Here is a 19,724-nt window from a genome sequence, read left to right on the forward strand (position 1 = left end):
TTTTATTTATTTATTTAAATCTCCTTGACTTTTCCTTTAGCATCCCACCAAACAATGCAGGTGCCGAGGCCTCTTGAGATACCAAGTTACTGATTATCTTCATGTTAGAAATGGGACTACAGAGCTTGCTTAGAGAAGCTTGCTTTAGGGGATGCTTTTTTTCCTTCAGAATAAACGCTCCTAGTTTGAATGCAAAGGCCTCGCAATAAGCAAAGAGCAGTGCACTATCCGACCACTCACCTTCCTAGCCGGTCTACTCACCTATGGAAAAGAGGCTTTAGCTTTGTGATCAGTCCTTGCCTGGGTGGCAAAAGCTAAACTGTGGCGAGAAATAAACAGAGCCAGTAGTGACACACGCACTGATGGGCAGTTCTACAATATATTTCTAAAAGAGAAAGAAATTTAAACGCTGAGATGATGCGATCGTTAAGATGTTTCTGTGCTGGTACTCAGCCCCAGAAGCTAGTCTTTCCCAGTACAAAAGGTTACTGAAGATAAATTAAATTAAACTAAAGGCTTGATCCATTATTACACCTGTAGGCCAGACAACACATTAATTGATATACCATAATATTTAATATTTTGAAATCATCATAAGAATATATATAATAATTACACCTGAGTTTTAAAAACAAAACAAAATGGAACTGAATGTTGTCATCAGTAAGGAAGGCTAGGCGCAGCCAGACACAAAAACTGACACAAACTCACTCAGCTGCTTGAGACCAGGATTATCGCCTAAAGCCAAGGACTCGCACCTTGTCCACCACAACTTGGAACGCTCCTCTCTTCCCTAGCTCTGTCATAGCATAATAGAGTCGAAGAGAACTATACAAGAGATTTAGTATAGCTTAATATATGTCTACATCTTTTTATAACAAAAACCTCATCTCTCTGACAGTAACTTGAACCAATACACATACAAGAGTATTGCACATGGACATTATTATAATTATTCTTTCATAGACTAACATTTTAATAGTATGCCTGAACATGCAGCAGTTGATACCTCTATATTCAATGAATTCCACAGGCCTTGCAGCAAACACTATATACAAAATCTCACCTGTACAAAAGGCAAAAAAGCTTCTTTAGTGCCACTTTGCCAATCACAAGTATATATATTTTTGTGCAGCTGGAAATCCATGTACAACAATTAAAATGGATTCCAATGACCGCTCACTCAGTCCAGTAAAATATATAATAAAACGACCTCAGCGATACATGTACACAAAGAAAACACAGGGTACTCCTGGAAAATAAGTACATAACACTGTTAGCGTATCTACAGGAGGTAACTTCACATTAGCAATATCGTCCACATGAGTTACCGCTTCAATTAATGCACAAGAAAATCAATTTACAACTTTCAATAATGTCAGTTTGTCAATGTTTGATCTTCAGTTAACGCATTTCCACGTAATGCACGTGTAGCCTTATTTTGTGTCTTCTAAAAGCAGATTTCTCATTAGATTTTAAACATAAAAAACAACAAACAGTAGTATTATGGTTTTGTAAAAGTGTGCAAAAGTAACACACTGCTGAGAAAAATAAATATAAATAAGAAACTATTTATCAACTTAGTTACAATGGAAAGAGGCAGATTTACAATGTTTATAATTAATTTGATAGAAAATTAATTGTAAACGTTTGCAACCTTGCCATCACATTAATGGTTTGTTTGAATGGATGTTAAATTTTGTAGCATGGATAGTACACTCAATTGCCTGAAAAACTGTAAAATGCCTACCTATAGCTGCTGTACTGCAGGCTTTTTATTCTTTAGCCCTTTAATAGCTATCCATATAGTATCTGATTTCCTACTGCAAATAAAATTTTAGTTAATTCTGTGATTTTTATTCCTATTTTTTCATGAATTTTAAAAGGAATTTCATCAAAAGCCTTAATTAGCTGTGCTTCTTTTTCTGGACCATTACACTTCATGTCTGAACCTCCACCCAATAAAATATTCACAATCAATAATCCCACCTCCAAGAAGGTGGATTTCTTCACTTACCAGAAGGCAATATATTACTTATATGTTCCATATCTAGAGATCTCACCGTAACCACCGGTGCGGGCAAAACTGTTGTCACCTTCTTAGTTTAAATATGTATGACAATTAAATAACATGATCTGCCAATTTTTTAATAGCAAGGTTCCATTTTCCATGAAAAAGATGGAATTTTGTCCTCTGGGGAGATCTTAGGAACAGAAAAGAAGTTGCAAATACACGGCAGTGTGTTACATCTACAATTTCTGATACAAAATTGTTTTGCATTTGCATTGCTTCATGAGACAGAAATTAAGAGTGCTTTCAGGTCAGAAGATTAAAGAAAAAAAAACAATAAATATATAGTTTAATTGGGGATATGGGCTCAGGGTAAGAGAAGTAGTTCTTGATCTACTGAGTCTCAGTAATTTGACGATCTCTTCAGAATCACTACTTGCAGCATCATTCATCTGTCAGCCTAATGTTGTCTATGGCAGTAGCTCTTCTCCAAAATAAGAGAACCCTTTAAATTCTTCTTGATTGATTTGTTTTATAATTGTCTCGTCCACTAGAGTTAATACTGGTTCTTCTCGGGTAAAGTCTTGATCAAAGTTATTTACATCCCTTTTGGTTTTCTGAGAAGAGAAGGACAAACAAGGTGAATGGTAAAAGAGCATGTTAAAACAAAAGCTGTGCTACCTCCCCTCCATCCCCCGCAGATAGGCAGAATTTTCTGAAATGATTGAAATAAAAGAGGAGCTACTTCACACAAAGAATACAGACGTATGAGAGAAGCTACAGGAGCAAGTACCAGAAATGAGTTCAGGGGAGGCCACAGAAGCAAGTACTGTAAATGAGTTTGCAGAGACTTGCTGGTCTCCGACAGGTGAAGGAATAGCAGTATGATGATAAAGCGGGAAGCTGAGATTAAGGATAATTCTAAAAAAGGATTTGGCATAGTAGGCGGTGTGGCTGTTTCCTATTATGTTTGGTAGAATGGTATCTCCTTTGAGAGGCACAGGGAGAATTGATTTCCCCACAATCTAGTCTACTGTTTCACTCTAAATTATCTGTTTCTTCACAGCTGGCTATGCTTGGCTTTGACATTAGATGCATACCTCACAACCATCTCAGTCCAAAATCCTTGAGCTCTACATTGGCAAATCCAATTTCCCAATGCAGCCAAACGTGACCCAGAGCAATCATGGCAAAGTGTGAAATTCCAGCTCCAAAGAAATAACCTCAGAGTTCCTATTAATTTAAAGGTCATCAGGATTTCCCCAGCGAAAACTAAGGCACACTCGTCTTTCAGCTAACTGAGCTCAGCAAGGTGCAATGGCACGTGTTTTCCTGGGGTGAAACATATTAACTAGAGGCAGAACTGGGAAGGCCAACTCATTTTGACAGCAACTACTCACACGGGAAAAACTTAAATCGGCAGGGGAAAATGTGCCATCCTCAGGTGCCATCCCACCCCCTGAGCTCTGCAGAGCTCCTGTATTCCACATTAATATATTTCAGGCATGTATAGATTTATGGAATTGGAACAAATATTCTTCTTTATACTTTTTGGCTCTCTTTCTTTTCTGATTTTTTCATGAAATCTAATAGTTAACCAAGAAGTACTTAATTAAGGGGCACTGCCCCTGTAAAAACTGTCTTTGTGTCAACCCTACCCATGGCTAAGATAAAGGCACTATCGGAAACAGATTGACTTTCAAAGTAAAATGATAAAATCATAAAATGATAGATCAGGAAATAAGTATATTCATGTATTCCTTTGGGACAGATGTCTTCTCTCAGTATAAATTTTCCTATTAAATATGCATACTAACATATTTTCTTTATCATGTCTACTGAGGCACTAAAACAGAGAGTTTTCTTTATCACAACTGTTAAATGGTAAGAATTCTTTATTAAAATTTTATAATGTTACCTGCTGCAGCAAAAAAAAAAAGAAAAAAAAGAATATGTATAAAAATGTAAGTCCTCTCTGCCACTTGTAAACCAAGTACTTTTCAAGTACCAGCAAAAAAATACTAAACGTTTTGGTTCCATACAAGTCCATTAAATGGAATAGGCTTAATAAACACAAACATATACATGACTGTTGCTTGCATTTGAACTATTTTTAATATTTACTTTGTACATACAGAAAACGTATGCGCTCCATGTATTTCCAACTGCATAGAGTATATGGTACACAGCTTAGGACATTACATTTTTCCCTAGTTATCTGGCAAATACTGCAAAGAGAGTGAAACCGCATATGAATTTTAAAAGCATTACATTTTAACTATATCTATTTGCTTCCCTTTCTCCATGTCCTCCCATAGTATTTTCACACACTTGTACAATGGGTTTGCTGCAGGAATAGTCAATAGAGCAAAGCGAGGTAAACGAATAGTTGCAGGAGGTGAAATTCAAATTCACAATTATAGTTATGTGCAAGAAAAATGCACCTATACTCATACTTTAACCATTAGGTATCCAGGGAAAATAAGCTCTGGACTAACTTAGAACAAATACAATATATATTGCTTTCAATTTTTCATATAAAATATATTTTTGAAAAGGTTTATTTCCTTTCTGAAACTAAAATAATAGGATGGTAAATTCCTCAAACCTTACCAGGGGCAATTATTTCATAATGAGCCTTTTTTTTTGCCCTCAGGAAAAAATCATTGAGATTTGTAGAAGTACTAGAGGCAAAACAAAAAATACAGCAAACTTTTGAAAAACTATCCCAATACTGAGGTACCTAAAGCCTCTATGTTGAAAATCACAGCACTTCCTGCTGGATTCCTTTGGATTCCGAACATTTGTGGAACAAAAAACAAAGGTACTTGCTCAGATTCTAAAGCCTAGTATTTCTAAAAATCTGCCTTTAAGACCGAAGAAAGAAATAAAACTATTTTCTGTCTTAGATTTAGAGCTAATTCCCTTTCTCTTTGGCAGCATAGATGTAAGACACCCAGGCTATTAACAAGACAAATACAGAGTAATCAGAAGGATACACTCTAGGAGTCTCTAACAAACCTATTGATCAAGTAAGACAAAATAAGCCATAGGGCACAAAAGCCAATGGATTAACAAGACAAAAGGCAAGGAGTTCATGACAAGTGCCTCTCTTCAACACACATTTATTTGAGAAACCCTCCTTACTGGCTTATGCAATTTCTTCCTGAAGCTACGACTATTTTGCAAGGCTCAATCTACTAAGAGGAAACAGGTCTGGCTACATTTCTGCTGCTATCTGGCACTGCTATTTTAATGCTCTTGCACTGTGAATACTCAGTAGGCCAACAGCATGAGCAAATAGCTAGGTGCAGCACAAGGGCTCAGGATGAAGGTATGAAGGGCTATGGCTGGCTCCTAGCAGAGGGCCCGAGAAAAGACAGACCATCTGCTAGGGATACAAAAGTGTAGGAAAGAAACAGACTGCTGCTATTATCCAGCTCTGAATGTTCAAAAAATCATGAAGAAAAACAGAGATCTCTCTCAACTGCCTGACAAATACATCAGTAAAAATGCAGTAATCAGTAATGAAATGGGTGGGGTTCTATTTAGTTAGCCTCTTGTTTCTGGGAATTTGGGGCATTCTTATGTTTTCAAACTTTTTTTTGTTCTAGACAAAACACGGACTTCCGAATTTCAAATTTCAACTGATTGAAGAAGCTGAGGTATTGGAAGCAAATAAATAAAATAAATAAGAACACCTAACTCGTAGCAGACTCTGATAGAGCCACCGAGGCACACAGAAACTTCACCTGGTTTCAAAGCTAGTTTCTTTTTTTTTTTTTCTCTGCACTGCCCAAACGACTTGTTCTGAGCATGTGTCAATGCTGCAAGAGAGGAGGAGGCCAAGCAGCGGCCACACTGACATGGCCTCAAGGCTGGCAGTGACAGCAAGGCCATCATTTGGCTTTTGACAAAGAGCAGCCGGAGCAGCACTTCTAAGGACTCAAAGTGGTATGACTTCAATTCTATATCTCATCTAAAAGATGGCTCGCTGTATTTCTGATAGTGAGAAACAGCAGTGACTTACAGGAAGCCTTGTGCAGGAAACACAACAGCTAGTTGATCCTTCCCCCCTGCAGCAAACTGAATTTTGAACATCTGACCTAGTGAGACCTGCTTATCTCGGGAGGGATGGTGGAACCTGCTTCTTGTGGGTAATATTATCTGATCACATCTGACATCGTGTCATGCTAAAGCATCTTCCTGAATTGGCCCCATACTGTTTTGGATAAAGGAATGTTATGAGTAAAATGCTGAAGTATATTCTTAAATCTCTGCATGTTATTACTGAAAGGTTATAAGTGACTTAATGTGCAATAATGAGCGCACATTTAACAGTGCTTTTATTAACTTGATTTAGTTTCACCCCTATTTCAAAGAAGAATTAATTTTCTACCTGCATTCACAGACTTGAATGCACAGAACTTAGAAAAAACTCCCAGACATGCTTAGTAAGCTTTCTAAGACCAGGGATTATCAACTGTTTCTGCTAATCATTTCCGCTGAACAAAAACCAATAAAATACTAAACGACAATATAAATGAATTGTGACAGAGGAAAAAAAAATGTTCTTATCACTAACAATACACTAAGAAGGGTTAGAGCTTCATCTTCATTCTGTTGCTCATTTGAGGCAAATGTGAGTGACAGGAGCCACACGTTTCTGCTACCCTGGTAGAGCTGCAGAGTTCACTGAAACAATGAATTGAATTTTCCAGCATTTGAAACACGTTGTTCTAGGAACAGGGGAATTGGCAAAACTTGGGCACCTCACCAGCTGTGTTGAGAGGTGTGGACTCCCTGAGGTGTAGCAAGAATTAAATCAATTCCACAGCTTGGAAGTACTAACAGGCACCCACCTCTACTCCATTGCCTACAGTCATGGAAAGAAAGTCACAGAAACTCTTTCATATTCTTTGCAACTCAATAGCTCCACTAAATTAGACAGAAATTGTCCAGGGAGCCCAAAGGATATTCAAAGGAGATAAAAGAAGGTGGAAGTGGTGGCTATAAAACCAAGGCTACCACAAAAGTGTTATTTCTGTAGGAAAATCAGTTAAAATGATAATTTAAATGACACTGAGAAATATCACTGTAGGTAAAAAAAGGCAGAACTCTTCTCCTCTCTAAATCAATATATTTCTGCTTAGTTTAGTAGGATGAGACACTAATCCCAGAACTGAGAGTCAACACAAGGAAGCAATGACAGAAATGATCATCATAACTAAGAACCAATATGATGGGAGAAAAAAAAAAAGTATTGTGTTAAGATTCTTTTGAACAAGTGGATCTTTTCAGATAAAATAGGTACCAAATTTGACCATGATCTTCACAGTCTGCAATACTGCCATCATTGTCCTACAGATGCATGTTGACCCTTCTATGAGACTGAATGAAGCAGCTTTAACTTTACTCCACTATGATACAGTTTTTTTGCCAATAGCAGCACTTGACTCCTCTCATGTGTCTTCTGATCCACACAGAAATCTTAGAGTTTGCCATTCTTCCTGGAAGTGTTCCTGGAAAATCCTCATGGCTGTCCTAGCACAGCAAGCACAAGACAGGCATAAAAGTGGGCAGGACGTTGCTACAGTTTTAAGTGTGTAGCAGGACAGCACCACAGCAAGAACTGAATAGAGCAAGAGCTGCATGCCAAAACTTGCATCTTTTCATATGTATAGCATGATAGCATATAATTTTACTCAGAATTTCATAAGAAAGAGAAGATTCCTGGGGTTTGTGCAGTATCAGCAAGATGGGACTCATAGATCAGGATGATCAGAATGCAAATACTTTGTATTTACATTGTCACTGATAAGATTTTTAAATTTTTTTTTCCAAGACAAATGGAAACCAAAGACATCAAACAAACTAGTTTGAAGCACAAGTTTATGTGGCTAACCTCATATATCACTGTCCTCTCCTTCACCTCTCTTCGCTATGATAACAAAAACCACTGCGCAGGCAGAGATCACTGCGTTGATTTGAATCTATGGATCTCTCTTCACAAGGGTGAAGTAGTTTCTTTTTAGAAAGAGGACAACTCATCTGCGCTCACTTTCACATCTATCTCTTCCACAACAGATTAGACAAACTGTCGAACAAGCCAATGTATTTGCCTGATGGTTATGATGATAAAAGAGGTTGTGAATCAAAATAGTTTTTACAAGTATACCAACACTCATTACTTTCAAACTTAGGTTTTGATTTTGTGCTCCTGGCTTATTTACTCCTTCAGTAGATGCAAAAGGCAGAAAACTAAGACAAATAAGTCTAAGACAAATAAAAAGATGTTCAGCAAAGACTTTAATAGGTAATCAAATAATACTGGAAAATATACTAAGCTTAGTAGTCCATAATTCAACCTGTTATGAAAGTACACAGACCTTTAACAGGCAACAAATTAATTCACAGAACTATGAATTTTAAAAGAGAACATTTGTGCTCCGGTAAGCTGAAACCGCCTTTATAACCGAACACCATCTATCCTTCCTGGGAACATAACACGGATGGAGTAGGAAGGGGGAACAACCTACACAATGCTCACACTTTTCCCTACCCTAGACCCCTCCAAACCACTGCAAGAAAACGAAGAGCCAAGGAAAGACACAACAAGAAAAGCCAAGCTCTGTGTGTTCATTGACAAATCACTTTGTATTCAGAGTCTGAGCAATGAGTCTCACCCGACAGAAGCCCCGTAAAACCACGGTTCCCTGCAGCCATACTAGGGTATGGATTTGGACCTAACTTGTACCCAGCGCTGAAGCCTCTAGGATCCTCCAGCCCCGCTGTGGTTAGCGCCTGACTGCGGAATTACAGCAGGAACCTGAGTGTAAAACACCAACGGGGACAGATTTCACAGGAGCTACCGGGGTGGGCAGCACTACGGGCTTCCTGGCCGTGTGCTTAACCCCGCACCATCAAAACTCACCTCGTTGTCAGGGGTTTTTTTTTCCTGTTAGGACTTAATCATGACATAAATGCTGTACATCAGATATGCTGTGGTAGAATATATATCTTTTTTAGAGCAAAGAGAAATTGCACGGGAAGAATGCCAACTTCTGCATTTCCACACCATTTTTTTTTTCTTGGGGTGTAGAACTCTCTCTTTTTTAGCAGTGACTAAATCCAGAAAATGGATCTGCCTCGCAAGGAAAAGAAGAAAAAAGATGCCATGGGAGAGTTTGCAAGCTTGACATGTAGCTCTAGAATTCCAGTGGCTTCCAGGAGATTTCTATAAATCACGGAGAGAACATCCACATGCCACCTAGCACGGTATGGGCAAACCTGACCAGGCTTATTCTGAAAAGGATCAACAGTGCACAGGCATAATACCTGCAGGGAAGCAGCAGTGCAGAGGACAGCAATTCCTCCAGACCCCTGCTACCGAACCACGACAGCTCCCACGCAGCTCATAACACAGCCTGTTTATTTCAGCCACTTAAATAGTAGTAACAGAAGAAACAAGAAACTAGGATGTTTACCACTATTTTATCTAAATCCAACTAGTGTGGATCCAGCCTGCACAGGATGCGTGTTGGGCAGCCATCCAAATCTACCTATACTTCTCATGTAGCCACTACCTACTATATGTAGTAATACTGAAATTGCATGGAATCTCTTTGCTGTTCTGGTGAATTGGACATACCCTATTTGTTTGACCTTCCTCTACATTTCTGTAATGTTTAAAAGTAATTTTCGCAAACGTGGAAAACAGGCCACTGGTACAAATCGCACTGCTTCTAATCTGCAGGGAGAATTAAAGATTTACTTTGCTTTCCATGGTTTAAGCAGCTACATAAAGATAGGGAGTCCAGCAGAATATGATGCTAGCAAATAGGTGAATGATGCAATGAATGGGTGTAAAGAAATATTTCAAGTCTCCTGTCTCATTCGTGTTCCTAGATAAAAACACTGATCAATGAAATTTCCAAGGTTTCATTCTGCTTACTATCAGCTGCCCAACATAATTACAGAAAAATAACTGGAGGGATTCCAGTTTTTATCCTTTACTGCTACCTTCAGTAACTCTTAATTTTTTTTTACCTCCAGTACATGGTATATCCACTGGAACACAATAATCTATTTTGTATTTCTTCAGTGTATTTTTGTTCAAACTGGCTAAACAGGTCCTAAATGCCATTTACTATACCTAGTACATTTCCCACATGATTATTTCTAGGACAAAAACAAATGAATAAATAATCTTCAAACAATCACAGCTGATTTTTCTATCTCAAGATAGCATGTACTGGCATACTGAGATTTCTCTGAAATGGCTTCATATATTAATCCCAGTCACAATGTTACAGTGTATTTTCAAATACTGGTGGCATACAAAAATGGAACCGAAGGAAAGCTCTTTCCTTGTCATGTCAGAGTACAGCATATTCTAAACTAAAGTCTTCATGGTGCAGCTAAGCAAGGAGAACAACACAGAGAATATACAGTTAAATATTTAGAATATAATTAAATATTTAGAATTCAGTAAGATTCTAAACTTATGCCTAAATTCAAGTTTGTATTAAAGCAGAAAGTGTTATACCAAAAGTGTATCTGATTACCTGTAGATACAGGTAATGCTTCTCTATCATGTACTTAAAATATTTTATGAACAGCATTAAAAGAAGAGGCCTTGGAGGATATCCATTTGGTGGAGTGCTCCACTGTTCATCAGATTAGATCCTTATCTGTTATCCATTAGAGCCATTCAGCCATTTCTTTACATACCTCATATATAAAATTAATTTTATACTTTTGTTACTTTGGTTCTCAGTGCAGTTCATTTCAATTTCATAGAAATAAAAGTTATTTCTGCTTTTTACTGCTAATATCCTCTTCAGGGTCTTAAGATGAACTCAATGTATTGCCTATATCTTTAGCTTTTAGAGATCTGTACTTTAATAGATGACACATTGCCATTATTGTCTAGGGGAATGACAGTACTACATCAGGCTATCCAGGGCTGATGTGGAGATGTGAAGCGTCGAGTGGACTGCAAAAACAAACCATGTAGGCCTTCCACGCATGATGCAAGACCAGAAAGTAAAATTATGTTAAGACTTGGTGAAATATATTTAAGGGGAGGTGTGCAATGTCCTACATACAGCATATGACCCTGGCCATGAGCATGCACGCTATCAGCATGACTCAGCTACATGGGGTGGTTGCTAAACCTTGGCAAGTCAACTGTGCGTATGACAGCATTAATAACCTTTTCTGGAAGTCCATAATGGTTCCCAGGTTTGCAGATACCTTTCCTCAGGATGCCAAATGCTTTTCAAGGTTTTAAAGGTGTGATATACCACCAACTCCTGCTGAAAACCCAGGGAATGATTTCCAAAGTAGCCAGAGCTGCTGGACCTATGTTTCAGATCATTTTTAGAATCCTTTTGCGTCCTGCTCTGTTTTATTCAAAAACTCCTTCATTTTTTTTTTTTTTGTTTGACTAGTCTCCAGGTTTCAAGAACAAATATTCCTTTGCAACTTCATTTTGTCCAAGAATTTCTTCAGGGCAGAGGAGAACTGAGAATGACAACTACCTACCACTTGCTATAAGGATGCCACGAACACCTCAATGTGGTACTGATGCAAGCTGACCAGAACGGAGCATGTGAGCAAGATGCCAGTCAGACTTCGGGAGGAGAGCAAACACCATATTCTCTATCAGAAAGCATGCTAAGGAATACATGAACTAAACAGCATGAAACTTAAGAAGTAGATTTTAGTGAATTATAGGCAAAACACCAATAGCATGTGATTATACTACAAGATAGAGAGGATAAGTAGATGGAATGGCAGTAGAAATTACTTCATATTTTAAATCTTATCAAAATGATATGCCAGATAAATGCATATTTCTTCCCTCAGAAATGCATTTAATGAAATAGCATGTATGTCCTCACAAGCTTCCAGGTTAAAATTCAGCCTGCAAGAATACTAGAAAATCACATATTCTGACTGTGTTCTTCTAGCGTTCTTAAAGCATGGCTTCATTTTATGAATTTTCCAGGCTCTGGAAACCAGTTTAGAGTGGTTCAAAGAAACCTACTGACTGTGGGACATAAAACTGAGCTTAAGCTGAAACCTTAAAAATGTTGCTCATACTACTTTCTTACTGAGAAATGTTACAGTAGAACTTACCTTACAGGAGTGAAGGAGGCTAAACAAAGATGAATTAATAGCAAGACTACTAAATTGTTAGAGATTTCTATTGATTACTTTTAAGTCTTTAGATACATTAAAATACCAATATATGTGACTTTTTTAAACAAAACAAAACAATCCTGCAGTTCACCTGAACTCCAGTTGCAAATGGGACTTGCCCATGGACTTTCAGCCCTGGGCAACGGTCTTTCCTTTTCTCTGATAAATTCCTCTCTCCTGTCTGATAAAAAGACAGATTCCACTGCTTCCTAAATCAGCTGGAGTTTTACCTCTGGCTTTAAGGACATCAGAAAGAGGCTCAAACCAGGAATTTTATTTATTATCTATGCTAATATAAAAATAAAGTGTTTCTATTTGAATGCTTAGGAATATATTGTAAGTAACCATGAAAATATTATTTCACTTAATGGCTTAGATTACTTTCTGAAAATAGTACTGGACATTTAAGCAGCCTGAATAACTGCTTAAATTATAATTTAATAAACCCGAATAACACTGAACCAGTGTTATTCTGAGGAAGTCAAAAAGAAAATCTGCCATGGCCCTGCTGCTTATTGCTTCATCCCAACAGGCACTATTTAAAAACGTATGTTTAATAGATGGTTAAATTAATTTAATTATTCAGTATAAAAAGATTTTAATGTTATAAGACCAGGACTCAACAAAACCAAACAAACACTGCTGGATGCCCAGTACAGAATCAAAAGAAGCATAATAAAAATTGTTTAACTTATAAATACTTGGGAACCTGCAGTGCTGGGAAGTAGCTTTCATATTTCCTTAATGTTAGTGTTGTGGTAATCACAGCTAAAAACAGCTGCTGCACACACTGGCACTGAAGAGAATAAGAAACAAAAACTAAGCTCAAGAGAACGAGCAAATTCTGGGAAACCAGAACCTTGCCCATCTAAACAAACACTAAAAACCTTTAAAATTACCAGCTTGCTTACTCGTGACTTCCTTAAATTGTGATACATGCTGGATATAACCTCCTGGAAAGCTATACACTTCCAGAAGAGATTAGTGATTGTACAAGGTCCCAAGCTATGTGGAGAAAGCCAAAGTCCTTTGCTTGGCTGTGAGAAGAGGCAGAAGTGGCCTGGACTAGTGACGCACGTGTCCTGGGAGGCAGTGCTGCTGTTGGGGCTGCTCCCTGCCTCCTGCAAGCTAAACTATGCAAGGTCAATGCTCTCAACCTGTAGCAAAGTGGTTAACACAAAGTGATACATGCTGGAACCACCTCACGTCTCATCTTCTAATTCATGATACTCCTGTGACAAGATCAGAGCACAAAGGAAAAAACAAAACGTTGGATTTCAACAGGTATGGCCTCTAAGGCCCACATCCATTTTCCTTAGATTTTTTTTTTCCTAAAGGACACGACAATTCTGTCAAATACAATTTTTCCCCGTTTCTAAACCTTTGCTTGTACATTGGTATCAGTGATTGTAGTGGCACTCTCAGAAGGTGGCCCACTGTCTTCCTATGCCTGAAATGCCTGCAGGGAAGTGGGGAATATATAATGTACAATGCTTCAAGATGGTGCATGAGTGCCTGAGGCCTGAAGACCACTTCCAGGGTTTCATCTTAGCAGTGACACTTCATGCAAACGCATGCAGTATAGCCCCTCGCGTGCCCATCTGCTAATGCTCATTGCCATGCACTGATGACTGAATGGAAATATATTATGAAACTGAAGGGACACCTCAAGGTTATCAGGCCTAAAAATGGACCTACCTTGGCATTTTCCCCATATTGTAGGCCTTACCTTAAAGAGGGACATTCACACTGAAGCAAACTTGAAAAGAGAGAACATTCATACAAAAAGAAATTTACTTGGCCAGTTATTTCCTACGGTTCCTTTTGGCATTACTGAATGATACTGCATTTTCAAAGGGCTTCTTCCCCACAGAGTAAAGGCAAAGTCATAATTCTGCACTTACGGCAATACAATCCACTGTCACAAAAAGAGAGAAGGCGTATCAAAAATCCCCCCATTAAACAGTACGATGGTTTCCCAACAGGAGGTTAAAAATCCCACATTAAAAAGTTGAAATATCTTTGCCTCTTAACAGTCACATACGAAAAGCAGTCTGAAAACATGGGGAGGTTTGCAAGACTTCTGTTTGAAATCAGTTTCCTCCAGAAACGCGGTCCCTCTTTAAGGGCTCCAGCCCTCCTCCCCGTGAGCGGACGGTGCTGCAGCAGCTCGGCCGCGCGCTTCCCTCCCTGAGCACGGCGGCAGGAGCTGACGTGGCCCAGCTTCCAGACACTGTGGGCATCTGCCTTGGCACACTGCTAAAATTGCACCAGTTTTTCACTCATCTGGGCGAGGCAGGAAAAGAAAAAAAAAATTGCTAGTGCTCACTGCCTCAGGCTGTAGCTTTTAATCATCATCTAGCACTAGAACTTGGTGCCTGGCGATGAATTTATTTCAAACCTTTGCTGCAGCGCCAAGTCAAAGGGGAACACATTGCCGGCATCCTTCAGTCGAGACTTAACAGGGCAGTTGAGATTCACAAGGAAATTAAATACAGAGACCATGGCTTGGAGAATGATAACTAAGGGGGGAGGCAATTAGACAACGGTTTATCTTAGAGTTACAGGTAGAGAGAGAGACGTGCAAATCAGCACAGGCAATCGAGACCAAAAGCTGAGATGAAATCTCAACACTGGGGTCTGGTCTAGCACAGAACACTCTTCCAAGGGAAGTGATGCAGGTGTAGGGCTTTTAAAGCCAGCCTGATCTTGAGCATTTGGATTTTAACACCTCTCAATCACATTGTTCCTCTGTTACCATAGACCTTAACCATGCATTAAGCATTGAGAGATACTATTATCTCCACAGAGAGGAAAGTGAGGCATAAAAAGGTTAGGTGGTGAGTCCTGGGCCACCCTCCTAGTTCCTAGGAAAGATGGTAAAAGGACCTATCTATCTTGCAATTCTCAGGTCTTGGTTGCGAGATCAATGCTCTATCCCAGAGAAATCACAACCAGAGGAAGAACACACAAATAATCAGAAAACATTCTCAATGATAAAATGGTAGGCATGGAAGAGATTGAAAACTGGAGAGAGTCAGATCAGAAGATCTAAATAGGCCCTTCTAGCAGCACCTGCTTAGATCTGCATGACAATTCTGCAACGGACTGTCTTATTCATTTTGTTTCTAACACTCTTAAAGACAGCTATCTTTTAAGGCAGAAAAATTAGAATTTACAAAGGCATATATAAAATTAAGTAGTGTTCTATGAAAGCTGCACGTTCACAGTAAATTATCATAATACGATTATTTTGTTAACTCCATCTTTATACAGCCACCCTAAGTATGGATTGCCACAGGCACTGATAAAACCATTAGAGATGAAACGCTGGCGTAATTGCTGAAGAGATAATACATATGGCAAACGACTGTTTGTGCCACCCTCCGGCTCAGAGTCCTTCAGCGTCTGCATGCTGAGCACTCCTTAAGCAAAGTCTCAAATTTTCCCAACCCTGACATTTGCAACAGGGGAAATGAAAAGGACAGTTTTGTTTGCACGCGTGCATGCAGGGTCACAGAGAAAGCCCAGCCTGAAGGGCAGTGAGATGTTCTTTGCTGGGCCTCACAGTTTCTGAAGGTCTCTCGCTTCCTGTGCAGCAGACACAGTCACTGCCATTATAGCTTAAGAAACAAGGTATTAAGTTTATTGCGCCGGTCTGGCTCTGCAAAGACACAAGAAATCAATGCTCTTATGAAGCTGACTTCAAATAAACAATCTACAAATCCAGGGCCATAAATTTCCTTCCTCCCTGGAAGTGATCCTGGGAGTCTGGGGTGCTCCATATTACCAGGTGCTCGTGCACGTCTCTGAGAACTCCACTGGCTGATGAGTGACACATCAGCAGGCCACAACCTCATCCTGCAAAGCCAGCAGAGCACCAGCTGTGCCCTCAGAAATGGCACAAAGCAGGAGAATTTCTTGAAGTATCTCATGAATTTGCATAGTAAGGCAACAGCAAAATATATGTAATAGACTTTTTGCTGTTTCACACATAAGCTTTGCTAGAAAATAACAACTTGGACAACATAAATGTCATTAATATATATTTGAGGTGAAATACTTATCTGTTTCAATCAGTGTTTTGAACATGTATTTTATTATTTAGCATGGGATAGAGAGAATCATCTCATCATGTCAGTAAGCCAGACTGGCCAAGGTTAACACAATATCAATGACTTTGATAGAAATCAATCTATTCCACCCTCATTTTCATATGTAGCATGACAAACGTGCTTTGGAAAGGGAGACAATCCAATTCAACCAAACCAGGAGTTCAACCATGGAATAAAGAAGGATGGAGAGCAGAGAATCTCTGAGTACTATTAAGGCTGTTGTGGTCCATGGGCAATAAATTAGTTTGGAAACTACAGCCTGCTGTCAGGGCCAGTGATGAGTGAGATTTCATTCACCAAATAGAAAAACTCTAGGAAAAATACATGAGCCAAAATATCTCAACAAATGAATGAAGTCCCTGAAAGAGAGCACTGTCTCACAAAAATCACTTTGGGGAACAGAATTCTGGCAACGCTATGATGAAACTTGTTTCTTGAATATAAGATTACACTGTCATGTCTGTGTTAAAATCAATGGGGAAGAATAATAGAAAATTTCAAGATATTCTATGAAGCTCTAAATATCAGTTTTTCAAGAACATGAGAATGATTTTCAAGAGATATTATCTCTCAGATACTTAGATGGTCTCTGGAACTTAGATGTAACAAGTGTGTTCTACATACCCGCTCAAAAGCCTGCTTGATTTCTGTATTTCCCCCAGTAGAGATCCCAGAGCTATTCCGTTACTTTTTCTAGCAGCCTAACCTTTATAATAACTCCAATGGGAGAAATGCTGCCAAAGAATAAAGTAATTTTGCAACTCTAAAGCTTTATAAATTTGGATTTAGGAAAGGAAGGGCTGGAAGACAACACACATTACAGTCCTGGGCCCCAATTCATTTTCACCCCTTCGTATTTGCTGTTCTAGGTCATTAAGCTGGAATAGCAGCCAAAGACTTTTCACAGCAGGTTTTAAGGCCACCAGATCTGTTTCCATGGCTTTTATCTAGCACAGCCTGGTGTTCCCCTCCTATCACTGCTTAGTAATCCAAATCTGAGCCATTTGTATGACTGCTCTGTCCAGAGCTCTCTTGCAAACTTTCAAAAAACCTAGCAATCTTTTCAAGCATCTTTTAAAATGTTCATTCAAGAAAGAAATTTCAGCCTCAAAGACTGACCATTAGAATCAGCAAATCATTAACATATGGGAAATACATTAATGGTATCAACTTCTGATATAAGGAGGAATATATTTATACAAAACCATGGCATGAATGACATTAACCCCCCCCCCCAAAACAAACAAACAAAAAACAAACAAACAAACAAAACTCCTCAAGGATCTGGCTAATAAATGGCCAGGTAGTTTCTTCTAAGTCCAGTAGAAAATTCAAACTTCTGGAGACAGACCTGACCTATGGAGAAGCAGAGCTCTTACACCATGATGTATAGCTCCTTAGAAAACAAAGAGAGTGCTGTGCTAGCCAGGGTGCATGCCCAGGCATTTGGGGGATTGGTGGAGCAGCAGGGCAGAAGGGAAGCAGCATTTGCTTCAAGGCTAAAACCTCATCGACCTCCCTTGGGAGGGTGACAGGACCTCAGTGTTTGACTATTTTCCCTGATGTTTTTAAATGTCCAGTGTCAGGTTTATTTCGCCCAGAGCTCATTTGAATAGGCACTATGAGTTAAAATTTGTTCAAAGGCAGATGATACAGTCATTATAAAATTTCCTCCCTTAGTCATCTTAATGGCTGGTCAGGAATTAGTTGAATACCTGTGCAAATATGTACATTTCTGCATGAGTACAATTTTATATGTGCATGCCAAACTCAGGCTAAACGCACATGGGACTATACATACACTGTATGCTGCTCTTCCTGCACATGTGTACACTCATACCACAAGTGTCTGTTTTTTGCCTATTAAACAGGCCTCTCCTGGCTTTTTTTCCCCACAGTCCTAGGCTCACCTAAAACTAAAGTTATAAACACAATTTTTGTATTCCCTTTTAATATTACAAGTCTCTCTCACTTAATGGGTTCTCTATCAGTACTGAAGGAGATGAAAACCAAAGCACATTTCAAGCACACAGGCAGTGTAATTCTGCAGTAGCTACACTTATCTGTCTGAATGAATACATCTTGATGCAATACTCACAACTAAGTTTAGACAGGAACCCTTATCTGGATTTTAAGGGAGACTTTAATTTCATTAGCTCTCAACTTACGCCTTTTTGTATCTTTCAAAGCGAGTATAATTTCCACATGCTTGGCAAGTATCCAAAATTAATTTAAAGCATTTATGATCATTTTGAACTTTACTGCCTTAATGACTACCTACACAGAATTTAGAGATTCCCATTTTCAAAAATTGCATCATTAGTAATTTTATTTTCCTTGTATGATCTTTCTGCCCATCCTGGATACACATCATGCCTTATTTCTCACTAATAATTTGTTCAGTCTTGAGAGGACATGTAAAAATGTCAAGATTTCCATACAACAAAACTCAAACAGTTGCAAAATTTATAAAGCTTCTATGAACCAGCTGATGGGTCATACACATAGTGTAATTATACCATTTCTAAGTGTAGAAAACCCGTCAGGATCAGGACACCATGGAATATATCTTAGAGAAAACAGATAATAGGGATGCCTGTACAGTAGACTATATGTTATCTGAATTCACCACCATAAAGGAAGAGTTCAGAAAAGCATAGAGAACTATTAGACTATAGGAATGGAACTAGGTAAAGAAAGTTGGCATATACAATATGGGAAGAAGCAGTATAAAATCCTATAGAAGCAGTCTGAAGAAAAATGAAAGAAGGTGTAATTAAAAGATAATGTATAAAACCAGCCTAACAATTATTAAGGACCAACCAGTTATCCTGGGAATTTTATAAAGGACTGCTCAGAAATCCTCTGAAATTACCACTAAAGCTGAAGTACCCAACTTAAATATCATTTAATGAAACAGGTAAAGGAGAGAAGGAACAAAATGGTAGGAGTGAATAAAACAAAAAAAATTTACAACATAACAGCAGTGACATAGTTACCAGGAAGAGAAAGAGGCTGCACTGAGAATATAGAAGGCATTTATATATCAGCAATGAGTAAAAAGGCCTGACATACCAAACCCCTCCTGACTTTTAAGAACCACCACCAGCACAAGAACTGCTTCCTAAAATAAAGGTCCTGTAAAAATAGCTATTGACAACGTGAAAGTGCATCTTCAAGCGTCAAAAGAAAAGAGCTAACAAGCAGGCTGGATGTGAGGAACCTGGGACTTACTACTAGGTGGCAGGCATAACGTGTAAATTAGTCTGGAGTTGTGCGTTCTGCTTTGGTAACAAATCAAACCTTTGATAAACACCGAGAGCAGTGATAGCAAAGCAATTATAACCATTCTGAGATGAGAGGCCGTCCTCTTTATATATATATATATA

At 38.7% G+C, this 19,724-nt stretch overlaps 1 protein-coding gene across 1 annotated transcript in view; it reads right to left on the bottom strand.

The window, feature by feature from the left end:
- Positions 1-250: 250 nt before the first annotated feature.
- Positions 251-19,724, bottom strand: part of PRKCE (protein kinase C epsilon) — a 267,657-nt gene continuing 248,183 nt past the window's right edge. Inside the window, exon 15 of the mRNA XM_088524275.1 lies at positions 251-2,628. Coding sequence (XP_088380401.1) covers positions 2,482-2,628 — 147 coding nt within the window. The 3' untranslated portion in view covers positions 251-2,481. The remainder of the gene's footprint in view (positions 2,629-19,724) is intronic.

The sequence above is a fragment of the Tinamus guttatus genome, unplaced genomic scaffold, assembly GCF_059628265.1.
Source record: "Tinamus guttatus ecotype Peru unplaced genomic scaffold, ASM5962826v1 Tinamus_guttatus_pri_ptg000208l, whole genome shotgun sequence".
Classification (NCBI taxonomy): domain Eukaryota; kingdom Metazoa; phylum Chordata; class Aves; order Tinamiformes; family Tinamidae; genus Tinamus; species Tinamus guttatus.